Genomic DNA, 24,143 nt, shown 5'->3' on the forward strand with positions numbered 1-24,143 from the left:
AATCTTAGGTAAAATTTAAAAAGTAATAAAACAACCTTAACAAAAAAACCCTTGGAAAATAGAGAAAACTAAAGAAAATTTAAATCACACATGATTCCATAACCCAGGGAAAACTTTTTTTAAATGTAGATCTGTTTCTAACCAGAGATATTTTTATCTCTATGTATATAGGCTTTCTATGTAATTGACATCATATTGAGTGATATATTTAAGCGATTTCACTTAATTGTATACAGTAAGCATTTTCCCATGTCATTAGAGGTTTTTCAAAAGCCTTTTAGTAGTTTATTAAAATATTTTAACAGATAGATATATAATTGGAGATTTTTTGGTGTACATTTGTTTTTTTGGTATGTTTTTTAAATTTAAGTATAAACATATTTTTAAAAATATATTTTTATTGATTTCAGAGAGGAATGGAGAGAGTGATAGAAACATCAATGATGAGAGAAAATCATTGATCGGCTGCCTCCTGCACGACTCTCACTGGGAATCGAGCCTGCAACCTGCACATGTGCCCATGTCCAGAATCCAACCTGGGACCCTTCAGTCCACAGGCCGACACTCCACTGAGCCAAACCAGCCAGGGCAGTGTACATTTGTTTTTAATAGTATTATTGAAGTATATTTGACAATACATTTCAAATTTATTTATTTGTTTTTTGTTAATTCTCACCCAAGGATATTTTTCCATTGAATTCATTTTCAGAGGGAGTGGAAGGGAGGGGGGAAACGTCAATGTGAGAGAGACCCATGGATTGGTTGACTCCCGCAGGTGCCCAGACCTGGGTCGGGGATTAAGCCTGCAACCGAGGTACGTGCCCTTGATCGGAATTGAACCTGTGACCCTTTAGTGTGTGGACCGATGCTCTGTCCAAACCAGCTATATGAGTCTTTGTATGGGTGTAAGTTTTTATTTCTCTTGGATAAATACCTAAGAGTAGATAGAATAACTAAGCCATATGATGGATATATGTTTAACTTTTAAAGAAACCATAAACTGTTGTATTGTTTTGTTCTAACAGTTTTATAGTTTCAGCTCTTACATTTATGTCTATGAACCTTTTTGAAGTAATGTTTATGTAAGGTCTGAGATTAAAAGTAGAGGTTTGTTTTGTATATGGGTATCCATTGCTTCTTGTTAAGATTATCCATTCACCCTTTAAATTGCCTTGGCATCTTAGTGAAAAATTGACTGACCATATATGTGTAAGTCTATTTCTGAACTCTATACTGTTTCATTGATCTGTTTTTCCATCTTTATGCTGATACCACTCTGTCTTGATAATTGAAGCTTTATAGTAAGTCTTGAAGTCTTACTTTAAGTCTGTAAGTCTTCTAACTTTATTCCATTTTAAAATTGTTTTGACTGTCCTAGGCCCTTCACATTTCCATATAAATTTTAGAATCATCTTTATTAGAACCATTTATCTACAAAATGTTTATTGGGATTTTGATTAGAATTATGTTGAACCTATAGATAAATTTTGGAAGAATTGTTGAACATATTGAGCTTTTGATCCATAAAAACAGAATATCTCTCCATTTATTTAGGTCTTTAAAAATTTCTCTCAGCAGTGTTTTATAAATATTCAGTATACAAATATTGCACACCCTTTGTTATATTTACACCTAAATATTCATATTTTAATGCTATTATAAATTTAAGTTTCCTATTGCTTTTTGCTAGTATATAGAACTAAAGTTTACTTTTGTATATTGCTCTTGTATTTTTCAATCTTGCTAAACTCATATTATTTAAGACTAGAGGCCCAATGCACAAAATTCGTGCAAGAGTAGGCCTTCCTTCCCCTGGCTGCTGGCATCTGCTTCCCTCCAGCCACAGGCAGGCACCTGGGACCCAGGCTTCCCTCACAGCCCCAGCTTCGTCCATAAGGACATCTGGTCTAATTAGCATATTATGATTTTATTATTATAGTTTTTTTGTAGATTATACAAAAATTATGTAGATAGTTTTTTACGTAGATTATCATGTTGCCCATGAATAAAGAGAATTTTACTTCTTTTCCAATCTGAGTATCCAATCTTGCCTTATTGCAAGTGGCTATAATTTCTGGTATAATGTTGAATAGAAAGATGAGAACAGTCATCTTTGTTTAGTTCTTGATCTTAGGAGGAAAGCAGTCAATCTTTCAATATTGTGATCTTAGCTGTAGGCTCTTTGTAGATGCCTATTGTCAGGTGGAAATGTTCTCTTCTGTTCCTAATTTGCTGACATTTCTCATGAAGGGTGGATATTGGATTTTGACAAATGCCTATTCTGAATCTATTGATCTGATGATATTTTTTTAGTCAGTTAATATGGTGAATTACATTAGTTTTAGATTGTAAACCAACTTTGTATTCCTAAATTAACTCCCCTTGATCATTATGCATTATAATTTTTTTATATTCTTGAATTATATTTGCTAAAATTGGTTAAAACTTTTTACATGTATGTTTATTATTTCTCCCCAAAGCATTATTGTTTTAGCTGTTGTGGTAGGCCTTTATATATAGTGTGATCTAGGGGTCAAGATTCACCTTTCCCTACATGGCCATCTAGTTGTCCCAGTACCAGTTGTTTCCATATATATACACACACACACACACACACACACACATTCTGCTATTTACATGTATATATTTTTTATTTCAACTACTACATTTCTCATACTTATTTCATACTTATATATATTTTTCCTTGGTTCTTTTTTCACATTGTTAATATTCATCTTTTAATATGTTTACTAGTCTAATTTAATTTTTTAATGTATTCTAATATATCTGCTGTTGCATTCTATAATCTGTGTGTGTGTTTAAATAGCTGGTATTTCAGATGTCTTAAGATTTTAGTCTATGAACATATTTTCTCCATGCAGATAAGATATTATGTCAAGCAGTGCTTTGAGGGGTAATCATTGTGTCAATCACATTAACTTCACAGTATGGGGGACTGAAGAACCCAAGGATGGGAAAGATAATATTAAGTCGCAGTCACTGTCACTTTTTTCTTGTTGTCCCCCTGGGTTAAACATTAGGAGGCACTTATTATAAACCTTGGCTGCACATTGGAATCAAATGAGGAGCTTTAAAAAAATTGGGATTCGCCTCGCCAGTGTGGTTCAGTTGGTGAGCATTGTACCATCCACCAAGGGGTCACTGCTTGATTCCAGGTCAGAGCACATGTGGTTTTATGAAAATATTAAAAGGAAAATGTTTACTGTTCTTAAAAGTTTTAGATTTAAATACACTGAGATTGATGAAACATAAAAATTTCAGAATTAGTTTTATTATTAAAATATTTACAGACTTTTATATGAAAATACAGAAAAGGATCTTTCTAATACTCAGCGATACCTTGCTAAGAAAAAATATGAGCTACAGCCTACTCCGGGGAAAATTATGAGCTTGAATGAAAAAATCGGTGAGTTATTTTTTTCCTAATATTACTTTTTCTTTAAATCTGATAGAAAAATGTTTTATTCATTTATAACATAGATAAACTTGGAAGTAGGCCCTTAAATTAAAAGTTTTTGAGTCAATTATGGAAATACGTTTTTCATTGATAGTAAACTTTTTACTTAGATTTAGGACCTTAAATACTTAGATATGGCTTCATATTTCTCAATGAGAAAATAACTAAATGAAGCAACAACAGTTTATAATTTCTGACTTAAAATTCTTAAATATTAATTGTAGGTAAAAAAATCAAGATTCAATGTTGAATTTATAGTGTGGTTACATTAAAATATGCATAACACTTTTAAATTTACAAGTTTTTGTATGATACTGTGGCTTGTTCATAGTTGTAATGAAACAGCACACATATGTATTACTTTTGGTGGAAAGCGTAAATATATTTGGCTATATCTATGATATTACTTGAACTTACAGAGAAAATATTTTATAAAGTTTTATATTTATGTTTCTTACCAATGATCTCTGAAAATATGGTTATAATTTAATATTTTTATAACTGTAAAGTAAAGTTTTGATTAGGACTATAAAAGAGCCCATTTTAAAACAGAGGGAACATTTAAGAGGATCCAGGATTGAGTAAGAAGCCAAAAAAGTAGGAAGAAAACCCATGAGGGAGTGTTATTTTGGGAGGCAAGAGAACAAAGTGTTTTAACCTTTTGCACTCGGATGTCGAGTGTGACTCGGTTAGCATTAGAATAAAGGAATCGAGAAAAAAGCAAGCGAGTGCAAAGGGTTAAAAAGGAGGGTAGTGTCAATTATCAGATGCTTTTGAGAAGCAAAGTAAGACAAGGATGAAAAAATGTTGATTAGATTTGCCACATTGGAGGTTTTGGTAACACCCACAAAGTTTAAACAGTGTTGGATGTGGAAGATGGAATAGGTTGAGGAATGACTGGGAAATGAGGAAGTAGAGAGTAGAGTCTCTTAAAAAGTTTGGCTACTAAGAGTAGCAGAAAAATGGGGTGTAGCTTGAGTGGTATGTAAGATTGAGGATTTTTTTTTTTAAAGCTAGGAGGTACTAGAGCTGTTTCAGAGCTTTCATTTATGTATTTATCTTATGTCAGTGGGAATGAACTCGGATATCTGAACACTCAAAACATGTGGTTTGCCTGAGAGGTAGTACTGCCCGGAAAAGGAAATTGATATAGTCTCGGGTACTATATAGGTCATCCTCTTGGCATATGATACTGCCTCTCTAGTGCTGCACTGCATGGCCGTGGGCAGGGTTAGCCTAGAGGCCTAGTCTAGCAGAGCTTCCCTGGTAGAACTCTAGACCAGTGGTTCTCCCAGTAAGCTTCGGTGTGTGTCAGAATCCCTGGAGAGCTAGCACAGACACTGAGCCAGGCTCCTGGAGTAGGACATGGACAAGGTTTTTGTATCTTTACCATTTTGCTCAAGTGGTTCTCAAGCTGTGTTGTGCATTAGAATCATGTGCGAGGGGTGCTTGTTAAAACATAATTGCTCTGCCCCCTCAGAATTTGTCATTCAGTAGGGCTGGGGTTCCCATGATGCTGATGGTGCTGGTTGAGAAAACACAGCTTGAAAACCACTAAATGATATACCTATAATTTAAGCCTTCAGCATTGACATTGGCTTGCCAGTGTTTTCACAAATCAAATCAGACATCCTGGGATGGTATTTTTTTCTTTCTAGGAATTTTTAGAAAAAAATCAGAAAAATTTGGAAAATCAGAATATTAGAAGATATTTGATTCTGAAGATAACATAATTGAATATTTTATTAAGATCTATTAGTTACCAACTTATATGCAGCAGTGATTCTAGTCTAGAGGGGGAGGGGAGTTAGAGGGGGGGAATGGTTGTTTTAGTATTCCACCCAACATCATCCTGTACTCTCCACACCACACATGTAAATCTACTTTAAGAATTTGAAATATAGAGCTTTCCTTTGCTATTCTTAGTCAAATGTATTAGTTGTGCTTTTTTTTTTAAAAATATATTTTATTGATTTTTTACAGAGAGGAAGAGAGAGGGATAGAGAGTTAGAAACATCGATGAGAGAAACATCGATCAGCTGCCTCTTGCACACCCCCTACTGGGGATGTGCCCGCAACCAAGGTATATGCCCTTGACCGGAATCGAACCTGGGACCCTTGAGTCCGCAGGCCGACGCTCTATCCACTGAGCCAAACCGGTTTCGGCTATTAGTTGTGCTTTTACATTTATGAGTCATTTAGAATTTCCTGATTCATCTTGGTTTTTAATCACGGACAATAAAAGCCATGTTTTTTATTTGGAATACAGTACTTATTTTTAGTCATTGAATATAATATAGCATAACTTACTTTGAAAAATATTTCAATCTGCTTGAACTGGAAAAAATGATCTTGATTTTAAAAATGCCTTTATGATTACATATTTAGATAATTTTACAAGGCGAACTATTGCCCGGCAAGAAGACATTAGCACTCTTGTTGCAGCCTTCAGTGATCTGGCCAAAGAAAAGGAAGGCCCACAAGCATGCTTGGATAAAAAATCCGAGAATATTGCATCCCGTGGAGAGAGTTTGGCAATGAAAGTATGTTCTGAGAACTGTGCTTTAAAAGAAATGCTTGCTCTTGAATCTTAATCAAATAATATAATTCTCTCAAATCTTTTTTTTTCCTAGAGAGCTGAAACAAAATCTGATTTTGAAATATTTCAGGGTAGTCTTTAAGAAATATGTGTTATTTCCCATCAGTTTGTGATTAACATTCACTGACAATAACTAATTCAAATATCAAAATGTGAAGCATGATAACAAAGCAGTGAGACTGATTTCTTTTTAAAAGCATACCAGAACTTATACCTCCAGGTAGCCATCATGGGAGTCAATATTTTATTCCATTAAAACTGCCTTTGTAATTGTGTTCAGAACTAGATGCACATTTCACAACGTCCTTAGCCATTGACCATATAGACCATATAGAGCTGGTAAAAAAAAAAGCTGGATGATCAACTCCATCCCTCAGTTTTTGTTGTTCAAACAACATAAAAGGGGTGCCAAAAAGGCAGGGAAATGTTGATACTCCTTTCTAGTTCATAAACTGACTCTGAAGGCAATTCCAACACTGTTTTCTATAAATGTTTTAAACTGAAATAACAGTTTAAGATAATCTTTTATTTCATACTTATATTACTTTTCAAGGAAAAGGCCATTTCAGGCATGAAGAATATTATCCCTGAGACAAAACATGCATCAAGGTAAACCACTTATTCAATAAGAATTTGGGTATTTATTAGGAGCAAAGTACTATTTTTGCTCTAGGCAAACGATAGTAAAAAAACAGGGTTTAGTGTTATGTATAGAGTTTATAACTTTCTAATATTGGAAGGAGGCCAAAGTATGTGTAGGAAAGTAAAAAAATGATATGGTGTTTGCCAAGGAACGGGAAGGAAAGCACATTTAAGGTAGAAAAGACAGCAAAAAAAAAAAACCCATAAAAAAACCACAGATAATGTTCAGGAGCCTCTTGAATGACAAATAGGTGAGTGTTGGAACCTGAAGTGTGAGAGGAGATGTGAAGGGAGGAAAGGCTAAACACAGAGGCCTGTGTTACAGACAAACAAGTCTTGATTTTATCCTTTGGGAAATAAGAATTCATAAAAGAATATTGAGGAGATTTTTGCATTAGAAAGATTACCCACGATGAAGAATGATGATAGATTGGGGTTGGGAAGTTGCGAGATGGGTAAGATGCTTGCGAGGAAGAAAATCTAGGATAATGCCAGGTTTGGGACTGGGAATGAATACTGGACATGTAGAAAGTATGGAAAAAGATGATTTTTCTCTGAATTACAAGACACCTGTAGATATGTCTTGGAAGCAGTTAAATATGAGTCTGGAGTCTAAGGAAGAGGCTGAGGCTGGAGGTAATGATTTCAGAGTCATCTGGGTATAGATGGGTTTGGGAGCCATGGATATGGGTAGTATTTGTCTGAACGAAGGTTAGAGTAAGACGAATCAGAAGGCTGAGAGTTAAGCTCTCAGAACTATTAAGTTTTAAGAGGGCAGAGGAAGAGGAACCTGCAAAGGAGACTAAGCCATGGCAGCTAGAAGTAGGATGAAAGCTTTCTTATATTTGAATGTCACAAGTTTTTAAATACTTAGCTAGTCATTGACTATTATGTGTATTCAGCATCCTTTTTTTCATTGTGAAATGTTGGCAACATAGAGAAGCTCCAGTGCACTATCTTTGCAGTATTTAATTCCTATAAATTTAAATGTTTAAAACTTCTTCAAATGTTTTCTTGCTAATTTTCCTTCTTCTGTCATGTGAGAATTTGTTGTTCTGTTTTGGTAAAATGTCTCCTTATGTACTATTTGGTTTGTGCAATAGGCAGTCTACTGAAGCGCTAATTAAGTGTAAACAAGACATTTCCAGGATGCGCCAGCAGTTGGATGAAACAAATGATAAACTGACTCAGATTGCCAGGAAAAGAGAGATCTTGGCTCGTGAGAATGACAATCTCCAAGAACAGTTTTCTAAAGCTAAAAAAGAAAACAAGGTATATTTGTTTCTAGTATCTTTTTCTCCAAGAAAATAGATATTTCTTCTGAGGCTCGGTTCTCCTTTCATTCTGTAGAAAAGCTCAGGCTTTGAAGCCAGCCATTTTTTACCTTTACCACACGATATGAAACATAATTTCTAAATGAGATTCTCAGACATAAAGTGTTAAATATTAAGGAAAAGAGGGAACAGGAGATATAATGGATTTGTATTAAACCTTAGAAGTACTCAACAAATGAAGATAAAAATCTTAAACTTTTTTAAAAAAATATATATATATATTTTGATTTTTTACAGAGAGGAAGGGAGAGGGAGAGAGAGTTAGAAACATTGATGAGAGAGAAACATCAATCAGCTGCCTCCTTCACACCCCCTACTGGGGATGTGCCCACAGCCAACCATGTGCCTTGACCAGAATCAAACCTGGGACTCTTGAGTCCGCAGGCCGATGCTCTATCCACTGAGCCAAACCCGTTAGGGCAAGAAACTTTTCAGAAAACCATAGATTTATTTGATAGACTATTATTCTGTTTAAGTATGAGTGCATGAACTATGCCACATTTTTTGATTCTCTTTAGCACGGTAATTCTTTTCAGGAAAATTTCTTTTATAATTAGTCACTTCCTCTCTAAGCCAATGCACTTTATCCACAGTTCTCATTTCCAGTATCATTATTTAAATTTGACCACTACAAGTGGTCAAATTTTATTTGGAAGCTTTCTTCCCCTCTGAAAATTCTTCAGTCCCAATGATTTCCCCAGTTTGCTATCACTCTCAATATGTTTAGTTTGCATCATAAAAGTCTGTGCTTTTTATTTTTTAAATATATTTTTATTGATTTCAGAGAGGAAGGGAGAGAGAGAGAGAGAGAGAGAGAGAGAAACATCAATGATGAGAGAGAATAATCAGCTGCTGCCCACATGCCCCACACTGGGGATTGAGCCCGCAACTGGGGCATGTGCCCTGACCAGGAATCGAACCGTGACCTCCTGGTTCATAGGGAGGCAGTAGAGTGAAAAGTTTAAGACTCACATGAGTTTGAATCCCCCTGCCTCATTTAACTTCTCTGAATTTCAGTACATCATCTGTAAAAATGGAGAGTAAATGAGAATACGTATAGAAAGCACTTATTAGAGAGTCCAGCATAATCAGTTGATAAATATTTTGTAGGCTCTTGTTAGCTTACTATAATATTATAATCACTTCCCTGCTTTGTTAACATTTTATAAACATTTTTTTGTAATCAGAACAAAATTAGTATCACAACAAGTTTCATATGTTCAAGAGCACTTTTTTCCTTTGTTTGGATCATAGGCCCAAGGGTAAAAGATGGATCCCTCTGTTGACCACAGATTAAGAAAACAGATTTGGAAAACAGAAACCTTAAAAAATTTCACCCTCAATATCACAATTTTTAACAAATTGGGATGATGTATTTTTAGTGCTTTATGCTGATTTTTCTTCACTAATTATAGATGGATATTTTTCTCTGTATTAAAAATTATTCCAACATTTTTCATAGAGATATAATGTTCTTTGTGGTTATACCATTAGGTAGATACTATTATTTTCTGCATCATTCACTTAATGTGAAAAAAATATTGTTAACATAACAAATAATGCCTAATGAACATTCCTTTTTATTAAATTTTATTAGATTTAATTTCAAACTGAATCAAAGCTTATGAAGTGTTTTTTTTAATTAGGTGGATATTTTCAAATGTAATAAATATGCATGAATCCATCTCCCATCTGCAACAAAAAGCAACATATTTGACTTTCTTGTTTTTATTAGCATTTCAAAATGTCTCTCCATATATCATCAGATAGCAGATCACACATTTGCTTCTTGTAAATTTGTTTACTCCAATGATAATGGAAATGTCCATTCCTTGTATAACAGAATAGCTTTAAATCCTTGCTAATTTGATAGACAAAATACTATATCATTGTCTTTATTAGCATTGTCTTAATTAGATTACTGGTACATTTTTTTAACTTTTTAAAGTATTATCCACTTGTGTTTCTTTTTTGTGAATTATCTGTTTGGGTTCTTTGCCCATTTACTGTTTGGACTCATATTTTCTCATTTTTTTATATGAGCTTTATATAGTAGGTATATTAACTTTAACTTTTCATATTATAATAAATATTTTAAAATTTATTTATGATGTATTTGATATAGAGCTATTTAAATTTTTTTTTAAAATCTAGCTATCTTTTTTTCATAGGCACTGTCTAAACAATTGAATGATACACATAATGAACTTAATGATATAAAACTGAAGGTCCAAGATACTAATTTGGAGGTTAACAAGCTAAAAAATATATTAAAGTCTGAAGTATGTATATATATTTTCCCCTCTTTGCTAATGATACCCTAAGAGTTTTCACTACAGTTATTGATCAGTTCTACTCATGGGGAGAGCTGAATCAAGCCTTCCTTTAATGCATAGCATATTTTAGTGTTGACAATGACAGGTTGACAATTATGGGTTCACTATATTTGTGCAGAAAGAAGCAAAGACATCTTGAAGGAGGAGAGAATTGGAGAAGACCAAAAAGCAGTTTCACTTTTTTTATGTTGTTGCCTATCTTGGACCCCAGACTGCTCTGGCTGCTTTGAACAGATACAAAGAAAGGATAAAATATGGCTTCTTAGTTGCCACAAGGAAGGGGCACAAAATGGTTAAAGGGCAGGAGAGACGTTTTATGGCAATTATTTTTCATCACATGAACTTTGAACCTATATCACCTAGTCACAAAACTAAATTTAATATAAAAATGAGTTCCTATCTTTGAGAAATCCTAGTTGTTATTGGGGAGACTGTACATCCATACCTAATTACATAAAGTTATAAGGCCATTTTAAGAAAATGACCTAAATAATAAGTGCTACAGAAATTTAAAGAGAGTAAAGATAGACATGGGTTAAATTTATTTTATGTATATTGTATCATGTACCTCCCAAGTACATACTCTGTATACAACTATAATTTTAAGTAAAATGGAAAATACCCATCAGATCCCTACTGGCACATTTGGAGTATCTGCATCTTGAAAGCCAAAACAGTAGCTTGGCTTGTTAACTTATTAACTAACAGTCTGCAAAGGTCTTTCACATTAGTCAAGGTACATCAGGTCACAAGGTGGCGATGTTAACTGAATTTCAGCAGACTTGTGATTTATTATGTTTGTGAGAATTTAAATCTGTTTTGAAAGCCTTACAGAGTGGTACGTTGTTTGATTATTTTATTTAGACCCCTGTTTTTGATAGGGAAATGCACTGTTTATTAACAGGTGGGAAAGAAGGAGATCTAGTGCCTTTTAAATTATTTAGCAAAGTTATAATATACTACTAAAATATGTTTTTAAATATAGCCTCAAAATGATTACTGAACATAGTATATTATTTGTGGAGTTGTTTTCCTCTAGAAATAAAATTCTACTTTAGTCTAGATGTCATGTTAGAACTTTTAAGGTTTTAAAAATGTGATTCTATATTATATACCCAATATATATACCTGGATGTATATTTATGAATTGTGTTTATTGGCATAGATTTGATATTTTACTTCTGAGCTATTTAAGGCAAGTTTTTAGAACAGTGAGCAAAAGTGGATCATAGAACAGTCCATGATGAAGAAAATTAAGGCTGGGGTACTGAATGAAAAGTAGGTTTCAGACAGGAAACTCACTAAGTCAAGAGAATTATCAGAAGTTGATGCTTAAGATATGCAAGCAGTCAGAAGCTCTGTAGCCGGTACAACTCAAAATGTTGTCAGGAACAAGGGAAGAGATAGATACAAATGGTTAGGCCAAGGCAGAAGCAAATATAAAGACACTAGAGGCCTGGTGCATGAATTTGTGCACAGGTGGAGTCTGGCCGGCCTGCCCCCATCTGGCTGGGCCAGCAGGGGCAAGGGGACATGGGAGGTTGGCCAGCCAGGCCGGCCAGGGGGGAAACTGCAGGAGGTCAGCTGGCTCCGCCCTCGATTGGGGTTGAGGGGGGGCCGATGGGGGCCCCCGATCAGGCCCATTGGTCGTTCCAGTTGTTCTGGTCACTTGGCTTTTATATATATAGATATTCATCGAGGTCCTGGGCAGATTCTGATCCACTCCCTTTTGTTAATTACAGGAGGACCAGTTTTCTAAATTGAGAGGGTAGGTAGGTGGGATTGCTCAAGGTCATGATTCTCATGGCAAGCAAATTCCCAATGACCTGACAAATAATGTTTAATTATATACTGAACATTTTACATTTAAAAAAAAATATTTTTAATTGATTTCAGAGAGGAAGGGAAAGGGAGAGATAGACAGAAACATCAATGATGAGAGAGAATCGTTGATTGGCTGCCTTCTGCACGTCCCCCACTGGAGACTGAGCCTGCAACCCAGGCATGTGCCCTGACTGGGAATCGAACTGTTGACTTACTGGTTCATAGGTCAATGCTCAATCACTGAGCCACCTGGCCAGGCCATTTTATATCTTTTAAAGTAATACCTAAGATTTGCTTTTCAGGAATCTGAGAACTGGCAAAAGATGGGTCAACTCCAAAAAGCCAATGAAGATGCTGAAAACTTGGAAAATAAGGCTGAGCAAGCAAAGGCAGATAACAATACCCTCAACTTAGAACTTATCACTAAAAAGGTAGATACCCTCAATAGAGAGGTCGAGCAGGTGAGTTTGGGAAAATGTGCTTGTAGTACATCTTGCATCACATTTAAGTGTTTTCGTAAATTCAATATATAAGCAAACACTTATATGACTTAAGTATACTGTGAATGTAGCCTGGTAACTGTTCTTGTACCCATTCTGGTTCTCCTGTAATCTACCACCTGCCCTATAACGAGAACAATCTGTAGTACGTATTAAAATTAGGAACTATTTCAAACATACCAAAAAAAGTGCAAAAATAGGTAATATAAAACACATGCTTCTGCCCTCCTCCCAAGCTTAAGGATGCTACATTTTTGCCTTATTTGCTTCAAGTCTCTCTTTATTTAAAGAAGCAAAACATTACAAGATCCAACTCCCTATCCTTTCCCCTTCTCCTTCCTTCACAGTTAGTGTATATAAGGTTCCTGTCAGTTGTAGAACTCGTTTGCATATGTTTATACTTTTCTACATATCTATCACCCACAGATAATAAATAATGTATGCTTTAAGTTTTTAAAAAGTGATAAAATACTATAGGAATCCATTTGCAACTTGCATTTTTTTGTTCAATATTATAATTTTGAAGTTTATTTTGATACAGTATACATCTAAACAACTGCATCTATATTCATTGTATAAGTATTTCTTTTTAAAATGTATTATTATATTGAAGGAAATGTAGTTGTCTTTTTTTAAATAATCAAATGCCGCAGTACACATCCTTTATAATTCCCCCTTGGGTATATATATCTCTAGGTTTATGCCTGGAAGTGGAATAACTGGATGCAAGATATGTATAATTTTAACTCTTCTCAGTATTGTCAGATTGCTCTATGAAAGTTTTATTCTTCCACCAAAATCATGGAGTTATAATTTTCTCAAATACTAATCAATGTTTGATGTTACCAGACTTGTACATTTTTTTCCATACCTTTTTTGTGTGTGTCTCCTTGATTATAAGTGAAATTGAGGATCTTTTCATGTTTCTTGGCCATTCGGGATTCCTCTTTTATGAATTTTCTCTCCATTTTCTGGAACAATTTTCTTAAACTCTCCTATTTTTCTATTGAGTTATCTTTTTCATATTGATTTAAAAGAACTATACATATTTTTATAATAATCCTTTTAAAGATATTAACAGTTATCTTCTCCTTATCTGTGCTTGTCTTTTCACTGTGCTTGCAGTATAAATAGAAGTTTTAAATTCTTGTGCTGCTGGAATTAGTCAACTTTTTACCCTATGTCTTCTTTAAGAAAGTCTTACTACCCCAAGACCAGAAGGATATTTTCTTACATAATCATATAAAAGTTCTGAAAGTATGTGAAATTTTGCCCTTCACATTTAAATCTTTAATTTACTTGAGATTGATTTTGTATATAGTTTATCTCTATTATGGCTGTAGTCTTTTCCTGATTGCTGAGTATAAACCATGCATCTGTGTGTGTGTGTGTGTGTGTGTGTGTGTGTGTGTGTGTGTGTGTGCGCGCGCCCACGCTTTTTAAAAATTTTTATTGTTGACACTATTCCAGATGTCCCCATCCCCCCCTTGCCCACCTCCATCCATCCCCTGCCATCCATTTCCTCTGGCCATCACTACACTATTGTTTGTCATGGGTTATGCATGTTTTTTTGACAAATCCCTTTACCTTCTTTCATCTAATCCTCCCAACCCCTTCCTTCTGACAGCTTTAAGTCTGTTCCATGTATCCATGCCTCTGTTTCTATTTTGTTCGTAAGTTGTGAGATCATATGATATTTGTCTTTTTCTGACTGACTTATTTCACTTAGCATAACACTCTCCATAACACTCATCCATGCTGTCACAAAAGGTAATACTTCCTCTTTTATGGCTGCATAGTTTTCCCTTGTGTAAATGTACCAGAGCTTTTTTATCCACTCATCTACTGGTGGGCATTTGGTCTGTTTCCAGATCTTGGCTATTGTAAATGATGCTGCTGTGAACATAGGGGTACGTATAATCTTTCAAATTGGTGTTTCAGTAGATTATATTCCCAGAAGTGGGATCACAGTGGCTGCACCAGTCTGCATTCCCACCAACAGTGCACTACGGTTCTCTTTTCTGCACATCCTCGCCAGCACTTGTCATTTGTTGATTTGTTGATTCTGGCAGGTGTGAGGTGACATCTCATTGTGGTTTTAATTTGCATCTCTCTAATGATTAGTGACGTTGAGCATTTTTCCATGTCTCTTGGCCATTTGTATGTCTATTTAGGTCCTTTACCCATTTTTTAATTTGATTGCATTCCTGGTGTTGAGTTGTAGAAGTCCTTTATGTACTTGGACTTCTACAACTCAACACCAGAAAGTCCTTTATCACATATCTCATTGGCAAAATGTTCTCCCATACAGTGGGTTCCCCTTTCAATTTGTTGATGGTTGCTTTTGCTGTGCAGAAGCTTTTTAGTTTGATACAGTCCCACTTGTTTATTTTTTCCCTTGCCCAAGGAGACATATCGGCAAAAATATTGCTACGAAAGATGTCTGATATTTTACTACCAATGTTTTCTTCTAGAATTTTTATGGTTTCGTAACTAACATTTAAGTCTTATCCATTCTGAGCTTATTCTTTGTATACGGTGTAAGTTGCTGGTCTAGTTTCATTTTTATGCATGTGTCTAATTTTCCCAACAACATTTATTGAAGAAATTGTCTTTACCCCATTGTATGCTCTGGCCTCCTTTGTCAAATATGAGTTGACCATAAAGGCATGGGTTGATTTCTGGGCTCTCTCTTCTGTTCCATTGATCTATATGCCTGTTCTGATGCCTATACTAGGTTGCTTTTTTGAATTCTAGCCCAAATATTTATTAACATTTTAATCATAGTTTCCATATATTTATTCCTCTGTGTTGTGTTTTTAGTTTATTCTTCCCTCTTAAGCTCTATTAGTCTGTTCTTAGATGCATTCATTAATTTTTCACCTTTATGACTACTTTTTCTTTCTTTCTGGAAGTACTATTTGAGTCTTCTTCATATCTCTCTTCTTTCCAATTTTTCTTTAACGTCTTTTAAACTTTTTTTTTTTTTAATCTTCACCGAGGATATTTTCCCATTGATTTTTAGAGAGACTGGAAGAGAGAGGGAGGGAAAGACAGAAATATCGATCTGAGAGAAATACATCGATTGGTTGCCTCCTGCACGAGCCCCAGTCAGAGCCCGGGCCGGGGAGGAGCCTGCAACCGAGTTATGTGCCTTTGACTGGAATCCAACCCGGGAACCTTTGGTTCTCACACTAACGCTCTATCCACTGAGCCAAACTGGCTAGGGCTTTTAAACTTTTAAGCATGTTCATTTGCTTCCTGCTCTGGGTTAGTTTTCTCACTTTTGGCATGTGAGAATTTTTCTTTCTTGCTTGCAAGCACATTTATAAATTACAAAAATAACATTTTTATTTTTATCTTAGCCTTTAAGAGAAGGTTTTCCTCTTAGTCAACTAACTTAACTAGAACTGGAAACATACAAAGTAATCTTTTCAAAACACAAAACTGATTGCATAACCTCCTTCTTTTAAGACTTTTCAGTGGATAAACACCTAATTTTTAGACTTAGCTCTCTGTCTTGTAAGTTTTGTATACCTTTTCAGTTGTATCCCCTATCACTCTTCCTGTTGGGCTCTAAGCTCCAGCCATACTAACCTTGTCTCTGTTCTTGGAGCATGTCATTTTTCCTCCTTCTACACACTCCCTCCAAAGCTTTGCACTTAGCATTCCTGACTTGAAAAGAGGCTCTCCCCCCAGTGCACACTATGTATCTACTCACCTTTCAGATCTCATTCAGCTCAACTGCCATTTGCTCAGGAAAACCTTTTCTGACTTCCCCGCCTCTCTCAGTTTAGGTCACTTTCCTTTTTTTTTATACACGTTTTGCTCTAGAAGTATTTGCTTAATATGGATTAATATATTCACCTGTGTGATTATTTGATTGATGCATGACTCCTTCATTGTCTGAAAGTTTTATGAGAGCAGAGATCATTTTGCTTACCATTGGATATGCATGTAGGCACATTTACTGGAACATAGAATATACTCAATAAATAAAGAATGGATGGATAAATGGGTAGGTGGGTAAATGGATGAATAGAAAATTATTTAAAGAATGAGTGAGAAATAGAGTGAGTGAGGCAGGAAGGGAGGTGAAAGGTAGGAGTGAATTGTGACCAAATAATTTATTCCAGCAGAAATTTTTTTGAGTATAAAAGGAGTTGTAAAAGCAGGAAAATGTCTTTACTTGCCTCTCAGTTTTGTTATCCTATCTAATAAAAGAGAAACATGCAAATTGACCGTACCGTCACCACGCCCACAGCCAATCAGAGTGAATATGCAAATTAACCCAAACAAAGATGGCAGTTAATTTGCATATTCAGGCGCTGAGTGGCCTGGGTCCCAGAAACATCCTCCAGACCCAGGATGCACCTAGCCTGTAGGCCCGCTCTTAGGTCCTGAGCGGCAGAGGTCCCAGAATGCCCCCTGACCACTGGGAGCCTATGGGTGCAGGCGCCAAGTAGCCTGGCGGGGTGGGAACATCCCTGCGTTGCCATAGCAATGCAGGGATGTTCCTGCCCCGCCCCCAGCCACTTGCAAATGCTCTGGCACCAAGCGGCAGTTTGGGTCCACGCCCCCAGCCCGGCGCCCACGATGGGGGGCTGGCTGCTGGCCTCTGGGGTGTGCGGAGAGGCTGGTGGCCACTGCTGCGTGTAGCCCAGAAGTCCTTGCATGCCCCCCAGCCTGGCACCCATGGTGGGGCTGGCTGCTGGCCTCGGGGGCGTTTGGCAACGGGGATGTTCCCACCCCTCCCCCAGTGGCTTTCCGAGCTCCGGCACCAAGTGGCGGTTTTCATCCAAGCCGCCAGCCCAGCACCCTCCACAGGGGGATGGCTGCTGGCCTCTGGGGTGTACGGAGACCCCAGCGGCCACCACTGGGTGGCAGGGACATGCCCTAGCCCAGTGGACACAACCCAGGGGCTGCATGAGCAGAGCTCACAGAATACATAGTTTCCCATAGTGATAATGCAGAGGATACACCTTTTTAAAAATATATTTTATTGATTTTTTTTTTTTACAGAGAAGAGGGGAGAGGGATAGACAGTCAGAAATATCAATGAGAGAGAAACATCGATTAGCTGCCTCCTGCACACTCCCCACTGGGGAAGTGCCTCCAACCAAGGTACATTCCCTTAACAGGAATCAAACCTGGGACCCTTCATTCTGAAGGCCCATGGTCTATCCACTGAGCCAAACCAGTTTGAGAGTAAATACCTTTTCTGACAGCTCATTGGCTCAGCTCCCTGTAGGCCACCACTTGCAGTGTTCTTGGTAATTTGGGTTATAAGAATCCAAGAAGGTGATCTAGGGTTTTTCCACCTCACTCCTGGAGGAAAAAATGAAGGTCCGCTACTGGAGGGGCTAAGAAATGTCATATCCTGCCCTAGCTGGTTTGGCTCAGTGGATAGAGCCTCGGCCTGCTGACTGCAGGGTCCGGGTTTGATTCTGATCAAGGGCATGTACCTAGGTTACAGGCTCCTCCCTGGCTGGGGCCCAGGTCAGGGCTCATGCAGGAGGCAACCAATCAAAGTGTCCCTCTCACATTGATGTTTCCCTCTGTCTCTCCCTCTCTCTTCCACACTCTCTAAAAATCAATGTAAACATATCCTCAGATGAGGATAAAAAAAAAAAAAAGAAATGTCATATCCGCCGAAACCGGTTTGGCTCAGTGGATAGAGCGTCGGCCTGTGGACTGAAAGGTCCCAGGTTCGATTCCGGTCAATGGCATGTACATTGGTTGCGGGCACATCCCTGGTGGGGGGTGTGCAAGAGGCAGCTGGTCGATGTTTCTCTCTCATTGATGTTTCTAGCTCTCTGTCCCTCTCCTTTCCTCTCTGTAAAAAATCAATAAAATATATTAAAAAAAAAAGGAAATGTCATATCCTATGTAAGATACATCTTGAAAATGCCTAAAGAAAGTTGTTATTTTTTCACAGTGAAGGGACTAGAGTCCGTGTTGATGAAAACACCTTGGCGGCTGCAGTGGCTGTAGCAGTTGGGTAATGGGGCTGGTGCCTTCCCTTGATCAGCCCAGTCGCCTGACATCCCTTGAGGGGTCCCAGATTGGAGAGGCTGCAGGCTGGGCTGAGGGACAACCCCCCCCCCATGCACGAATTTCATGCACCGGGCCTCTAGTCTTCACATAATAGCAAATACTTCTCTGTAGGTGACAGTGTACCTTACACACTTTTTTCCCCCTCTGAAAAGGAAGTAATTATCTTGAATGTTTGAAAGTGTTTATATAACTTGAATCTCATATTACCAGTTTTAAAACATACTCTTATTTCACATAATGAGGATGTGTTCTTAATTTATATTTGCCTAGAGTCTTTTTTCCTTGGGTATTATTAAGTCCTCATTTTATGATATTATGGTCGATATCAACATGTCTTTCAAGAATTAGAAAATGAGTATTGTGTGTGAAATAGTGGCAAATGTTTTGTTTGTCACTTTGTTTTTAAAAACAACAATACTTATATTACACTAGAGGCCCGGTGCACGAAATTTGTGCATGGAGGGGGGTTGTCCCTCAGCCCAGCCTGTACCCTCTCCAATCTGGGACCCCTTGAGGGATGTTCGACTGCCCGTTTAGGCCCGATCCCACTGGTGGGATCGGGCCTAAACGGGCAGTCAGACATCCCTCTCACAATCCAGGACTGCTGGCTCCCAACTGCTTGCCTGCCTGCCTTCCTGATTGCCCTAACCACTTCTGCCTGCCAGCCTGATCACCCCCTAACCACTCCGCTGCCAGCCTGTTTGCCCCCAACTTCCCTCCTCTGCCAGCCTGGTCACCCCTAACTGCCCTCTCCTGCAGGGTTGATCACCTCCAACTGCCCTCCCTTGCAGGCCTGGTCCCTCTCAACTGCCCTCCCTTCCAGGCCTGATCCTTCTCAACTGCCCTCCCTTGCAGGCCGGGTGCCTCCCAACTGCCCTCTCCTGCTGGCCATCTTGTGGTGGCCATCTTGTGTCCACATGGGGGCAGGATCTTTGACCACATGGGGGCAGCTATATTGTGTGTTCCAGTGATGATCAATCTGCACATTACTCTTTTATTAGATCGGATAGAGGCCTGGTACAGGGATGGGGGCCAGCTGGTTTGCCCTGAAGGGTGTCCCTGATCAGGGTGGGGTTCCCTTGGGGCATGGGGTGGCCAGAGCAAGGGGCCTGTGGTGGTTTGCAGGCTGGCCACGCCCCCTGGCAACCCAAGCGGAGGCCCTGGTATCTGGAATTTATTCTCCTTCTATAATTGAAACTTTGTAGCCTGGAGCGGAGCCAAGCCTGGGGCTCCCTCCGCAGCCGGCAGCCATTTCTTTTGGGGTTATAATTGAAACTTTGTAGCCTTAAGCGGGTGAGCCTGGCCAGGGTGTGCGGAAAGCTTTGCTTCCCCTGTTGCCGGGAGCAAGCCTGGCCTGCTCTCTCAAGCTCCATTCTGCCGCCATTTCTGTTTGAATTTGTTTACCTTCTATAATTGCAACTTTGTAGCTTGAGTGGAGGCTTTGGCCTGGCAAGGGCAGGTGGAAAGCTTGGCTTCCTCTGTTACCTAGGAAACCTTGCTCTCTGTGGCTGTAGCCATCTTGGTTGGGTTAATTTGCATACTAGCTCTGATTGGATGGTGGGCATGGCTTGTGGGTGTGTCGGAGGTATGGTCAATTTGCATATTTGTCTATTATTAGGTAGGATAATAATTGAAACTGGTAAATATAGACATAACTGTAGACCAAATATGTATATATTTTAACCAACTTTGGGACTGAGACTTTTAAATGGGAAAAGTTATTTTCCAAGTATGACCAGTTGATCACTTTACTCACAGATTTTATGTAGAGAAATGTGAAACCTGAAATTATGTTTCCCATAGTGTTTTGCGCATATATTGCTACCTATATCATCTAAAATTCCTTATACTGTAAGTGTATCGTCATTTAAAAATTGCCCCATTTTGTGTTTCATGTCGTAGTCTTTTTCCAAGTTAAAAAATAATGTGGTTTTTGTAGCACTTGAATGCAGAAAGGTCTTACAAGTCCCAGATTTGTACCTTACATAAATCTCTTGTGAAGATGGAAGAGGAGCTTCAGAAGGTTCAGTTAGAAAAGGTGTCTGCCCTTGCAGACTTGTCTTCCACAAGGGAACTTTGTATTAAACTTGACTCAAGCAAAGAAATTCTTAATCGACAGCTGGTTGCCAAAGATCAAGAAATTGAAATGGTATGTAATGCATTAAAATTTTTTTCATATTTCTATTGCTATAAAGTTATTATAAGTTTAGAAAGCAAGTTTTTAAAAATATTACATCAAGCCATGTCTTTCATCTTTAGATTCTATTTTTAAGTCCAAGATATTAATTTGGCAGCTGTATTTGAACAATTCCAAGTACGAAACAGAAATCTTCCTTTGAGTATTTAATTTATATTTACTTTTAGCCAGAAGAATTATAAAACACATTTACATACCAGTCAGCTAAGATCACATGAGGTTGAGGTTTATCCAGCTAAATTATAACTTTAATGACATTCTTTTAAGATAAAGTTATTTACTAACTGAGCTCTTTTAAACTGTAATTCCGTTGATTTATCTACATGTCCCTGACATTGTGCTTGCTGCTGTGAATATGCTGTGACTGTAACGTGCAAAAGATACAGGCTCCTGCCCCCAAGGGCCTTTTAGTATTGACATATAAGTAATTTGGGATGAAATACTGGAGGTTTCAGACAGGGAGTTCCTATTCAGCCTGTGGCTGTCCAGAAGGAGTTCACAAGGAAGTACTAAGGAATGTAGAAGAGATGAGGCATTTCCTTCAGAGGAACAACATAGGGAATATATGGAGGAATTCTTCAGTGAATAGTAAGTAATTTTCAATGCCAGTGTAGCATGCCTGGGTGAAAATGGCTGGAGATGCATCTAGAGAGATAAATGGAGCCCAGATCCTAAAGGAATATATGTATACAAGTTGCATAGTGTAATTAAAGAATCAACAAATTTTGGTCATGTTTACATTTCTGTTATCATCAAATCCTATTGAAATTTTAGTTTTGTCAGTCTACTATTTACTAGGAGGATATGTTGCATTTGAGAATCATGTATCTAGCTGGATTCTGTAAGAATGCATTGTTAATATTTTATTAATGAAGTATATGCCAGTATTGTCAAACTCACCTTAAATTATTTTTTATTTCAGCAAGAACTTTTTTTTAGCAGGAACATTTTTTTTATCTTTTTCCATTCACTCTTTTTTAAAAAAAATTATTTTATTCTTTAAGCTATTACAAATATTAGTACATATGTCTCCTTTTTTTTCCCCCACTGACCTCCCCCTGGCCTCCCCTACCCCCAGTGTCTTGCATCTGTTGGTTGTGCTTATATGCATGCATACAAGTCCTTCAGTTGATCTCTTACCCCTCCCCCCCAACCCTCCCCAACAGCATTGACAGTCTGTTCAATCCTTCTTTGACTCTATTTCTGTTCAGCAGTTTGTAATGTTCTTTATTATCCATAAATGAGTGAGATCATGTGGTATTTATCTTTCACTGACTGGCTTATTTCACTTTGCATAATGCTCTCCATACCCATCCATGCTGTTGCAAATGGTAAGAATTCCTTCTTTTTTTACAGCAGTATAGTATTCCATTGTGTAGGTGTACCACAATTTTCTAATCCATTCATCTGCTGATGGGCATTTAGGCTGTTTCCAAATCTTAGCTATTGTAAATTAGCAAGAACATTTTAATGATGAAAATAACTCATGAATAGATATTCACTGTAAAAATTCAAATGCTAATTTGAATTAATTTTTTAAAATTTTTTCCTTAATTTTTTTTAAAAAACACTTTTTACCTGGCATTTTCAAATGGGAAAAATAATGCATATTATAATAACTGAAACACTTATTTTTTTAGTTTTCTTCCTCCCTCCCTCCCTCCTTCCTTCCTTCCCTCCCTCCCTCCCTCCCTCCCTCCCTCCCTCCCTCCCTCCCTCCCTCCCTCCCTTCCTTTTTTTTTAATAATAGCTATCCAAATGGGTGTTAAGTTGTCAGGCTAATTCTCATTGTATTTTAAAATGCTTCTGGCATACTATTTCTGCCTTGAAAATCTATACCTGTATAGATTTTCAGGGCAAGGACTATCTTATCTTTGTATTTCTTTAGCTATACTATGCATGTAGGGGCACAAATACTTTTTACAAAAATTTATTGGGGTGACATTGTTTATTAAAATTTTATAGGTTGATTTGCTTTCTGTATACTTTGAGAGCGTTTTTATCATAAATTCACACTGGATTTTATAAAATGCTTTTTATGCATCTCTTGATAAGATCATGTTGTTTTTATCCTTCATTTTATTTATGTGGTATATCACGTTTATTGATTTGCGGATATTGTACCAACCTTGCATTCCTAGGGTAACTCCCACTTGATGTTTTATGATTTTTTAGTATATTGATGAATTCAGTTTGCTAATATTTTGTTGAAGATTTTAGCATCTATGTTCATCAGGGATATTGGCCTATAATTTTCTTTTTGTTTTATCTTTATCTGCTTTTGGAATTAAGATCATTCTGGCCTCCTAAAATGAACTGGGGAATCTTCCCTTCTCATGAATTTTTTGTAATAGTTTGAAAAGGATAGGTGTTGCCCTAATCCCGTGGTCGGCAAACCACGGCTCGCGAGCCACATGCGGCTTTTTGGCCCCTTCAGTGTGGCTCTTCCACAAAATACCACGGCCTGGGTGAGTCTATTTTGAAGAAGTGGCGTTAGAAGAAGTTTAAGTTTAAAAAATTTGGCTCTCAAAAGAAATTTCAATCGTTGTACTGTTGGTATTTGGCTCTGTTGACTAATGAGTTTGCCGACCACTGCCCTAACCGGTTTGGCTCAGTGGATAGAGCGTTGGCCTGAAGACTCAAGGGTCCCAGGTTTGATTCTGGTCAAGGGCATGTACCTTGGTTGCGGGCACATAACCAGTAGGGAGTGTGCAGGAGGCAGCTGATCAATGTTTCTCTCTCGTCAGTGTTTCTAACTCTCTATCCCTCTCCCTTCCTCTCTGTAAAAAATCAATAAAATATATATTTTTAAAAAAGGATAGGTGTTATTTTTTATAAAATGTTTGGTAAAATTCACCCATGAAGGCATCTAGTTCAGGACTTTTGTTTGTTGGGAGTTTTTGATTATTGTTTCAATTTTGCTAGTTGTAATTTTGGAAGATTGTATGTTTTTAGGAATTTACCCATTTCATCCAGATTGTCCAACTTGTTGGCATATAGTTGTTCATAAAATTTTCTAACATTCCTTTGTATTTCTTTGGTGTTGTTCTCTTCTTTCATTTCTGATTTTATTGGGATCCTCTTTTTTTTTTCTTGTTAAGTCTGGTTAAAGGTTTGTCAATCTTATTTATTTTTTCAAAGAACCAGCTATTGGTTTCATTTATCTTTTATATTTT

General features: G+C 37.3%; 1 protein-coding gene across 1 annotated transcript in view; it reads left to right on the top strand.

Annotated features, from left to right (window-relative positions):
• The window catches only part of LOC307093784 (testis-specific gene 10 protein-like), a gene marked incomplete at both ends in the record, with an annotated part of 28,821 nt that overhangs the window by 344 nt on the left and 4,334 nt on the right, over positions 1-24,143 (top strand). The window contains 6 exons of the mRNA XM_079762067.1: positions 5,867-6,021; positions 6,631-6,686; positions 7,823-7,991; positions 10,225-10,335; positions 12,516-12,674; positions 20,710-20,919. Of these exons, the coding sequence (XP_079618193.1) occupies positions 5,867-6,021; positions 6,631-6,686; positions 7,823-7,991; positions 10,225-10,335; positions 12,516-12,674; positions 20,710-20,919 (860 nt within the window). The remainder of the gene's footprint in view (positions 1-5,866; positions 6,022-6,630; positions 6,687-7,822; positions 7,992-10,224; positions 10,336-12,515; positions 12,675-20,709; positions 20,920-24,143) is intronic.

The sequence above is a fragment of the Cnephaeus nilssonii genome, assembly GCF_951640355.1.
Source record: "Cnephaeus nilssonii genome assembly, chromosome: 21".
Lineage (NCBI taxonomy): Eukaryota > Metazoa > Chordata > Mammalia > Chiroptera > Vespertilionidae > Cnephaeus > Cnephaeus nilssonii.